Here is a 1,475-nt window from a genome sequence, read left to right on the forward strand (position 1 = left end):
GTTGACAAAAATGGATATTATCATCACGTGATAGTCACATGGAGATTCTTAATTTCTTATCCTTATACAGATCATACAAATCCAAATGGAACCCCAAAAGGACTAACGTCCACAGGTTATTGGACAGGGGTCAATTTCTCTTTTGGACCCCGCTTAGTAGCTACAAGACTAGAGTGGGCCGAGTGGGGCCCAGGTAAGGCCCGAGTGGGGACCACGACCCGAACTCGGACTCGGGCCCACTACGATGAGGAGAGGGCATGGCGGAGCTTCCGGGCCAACAGACCCGGCGCGCTCAAATGAGGCAAGTGACCCTCCGTCTCCAGCATCATCACGGTGTTCCGGCCACCCAAATGGTCCTTAAGGTAATTCGCCACCGAAGCAGGGACAGAAACGTCTTTTGCAGTCTGGATTATGCAGCAGGGTACTCTGACCAGGCCCAGAACCCCCCTCAGGTCGCTGTTGAACACTGCGCGCGAGACGAACAGCGAGATGTCGGGTCGCATGTTGAACAGGGTCCGACTGAACTCTCGGACCACCGTCGGAACATCGGCTCCGACGGCCAACGGCGCGTAGCCGTTGATCCAGGCCTCGTAGTTGGCCTCCATTGCCGAAAACACCCTCTCAATCTCCTCCTGCTCGAACCCGCCATGGTAATCTCGGTCGTTCAAGAACCTACAACATGAAATTGGGCAATTGGGTAATTGGGTTTGGATCAAATTAGCATGAACCCTTTTTGGGCCGCGTTGAACTTTTTTATTTTATTTTAAAAATCTAATCTAATAGTTGAGTAGAGAATATATGGACTACCTTGGGGAAGCGCCGATGAGGATGAGCTTGGAGAAGAGGTCGGGGCGGCGAATGGAGGCGAGGATGCCGATCATGGCGGAGACGGAGTGGCCGACGTAGGCGCAGCGAGTGACGCGGAGGGCGTCGAGAATGTTGAGGAGGTCGTCGACGTAGGCGTCGAGGGAGGTGTAGCGGTGGAAGTCGAAGTAGTCGGGGTTGACGCTGCCGGCGCAGACCAGGTCGTAGAGGATGACTCGGTAGTAGGGCGTGAAGTACGGCAGAATGCGCTGCCACGCCGACTGGTCGGTGCCGAACCCGTGGGCCAGCACCAGGAACCTCTCGCCGGTCCCGACCACTCGGACGTTCAGACCTTCCAACAGCCTGTTGTTGTTCACCATCTTTTTCTAATTTTCGTTTTAATTTTCTTTTTCCTTTTTTAATTTTTGTTAATTTTTTGAGTGCCCACTGTGTTGTATGAGCTTCTAAAGTTGTATGTGGTGGTGAGGCGTGAGGAAATGAATGGGCATTAGGTGGGTGAGTGGTGAGCAGGTGCTTTTGGGTTTGTTTGTTTTGTTTGGATGCCTGGAAACTTTGATATGTGGAGTGGTATTTATATTGCTTTCGGAACTATCAAGTATCTGATGGCGAAGTAAGCAGACTGGCATTTGCTTTGGATTTTGCTTTGGTGA

At 51.9% G+C, this 1,475-nt stretch overlaps 1 protein-coding gene across 1 annotated transcript; it reads right to left on the reverse strand.

Moving 5' to 3' along the window:
- Positions 1–1,475, reverse strand: LOC147278662 (alpha/beta-Hydrolases superfamily protein). Its single transcript, XM_086250629.1, has 2 exons — positions 808–1,475; positions 1–672 (listed from the first exon to the last, which is right to left on the reverse strand). Exons 1-2 carry the CDS (start codon positions 1,182–1,184, stop codon positions 240–242), a joined length of 810 nt encoding a protein of 269 aa, XP_086106755.1. The 5' UTR covers positions 1,185–1,475; the 3' UTR covers positions 1–239.

Source organism: Dryas octopetala, chromosome 7, assembly GCF_963921425.1.
Source record: "Dryas octopetala chromosome 7, drDryOcto1.1, whole genome shotgun sequence".
NCBI lineage: Eukaryota > Viridiplantae > Streptophyta > Magnoliopsida > Rosales > Rosaceae > Dryas > Dryas octopetala.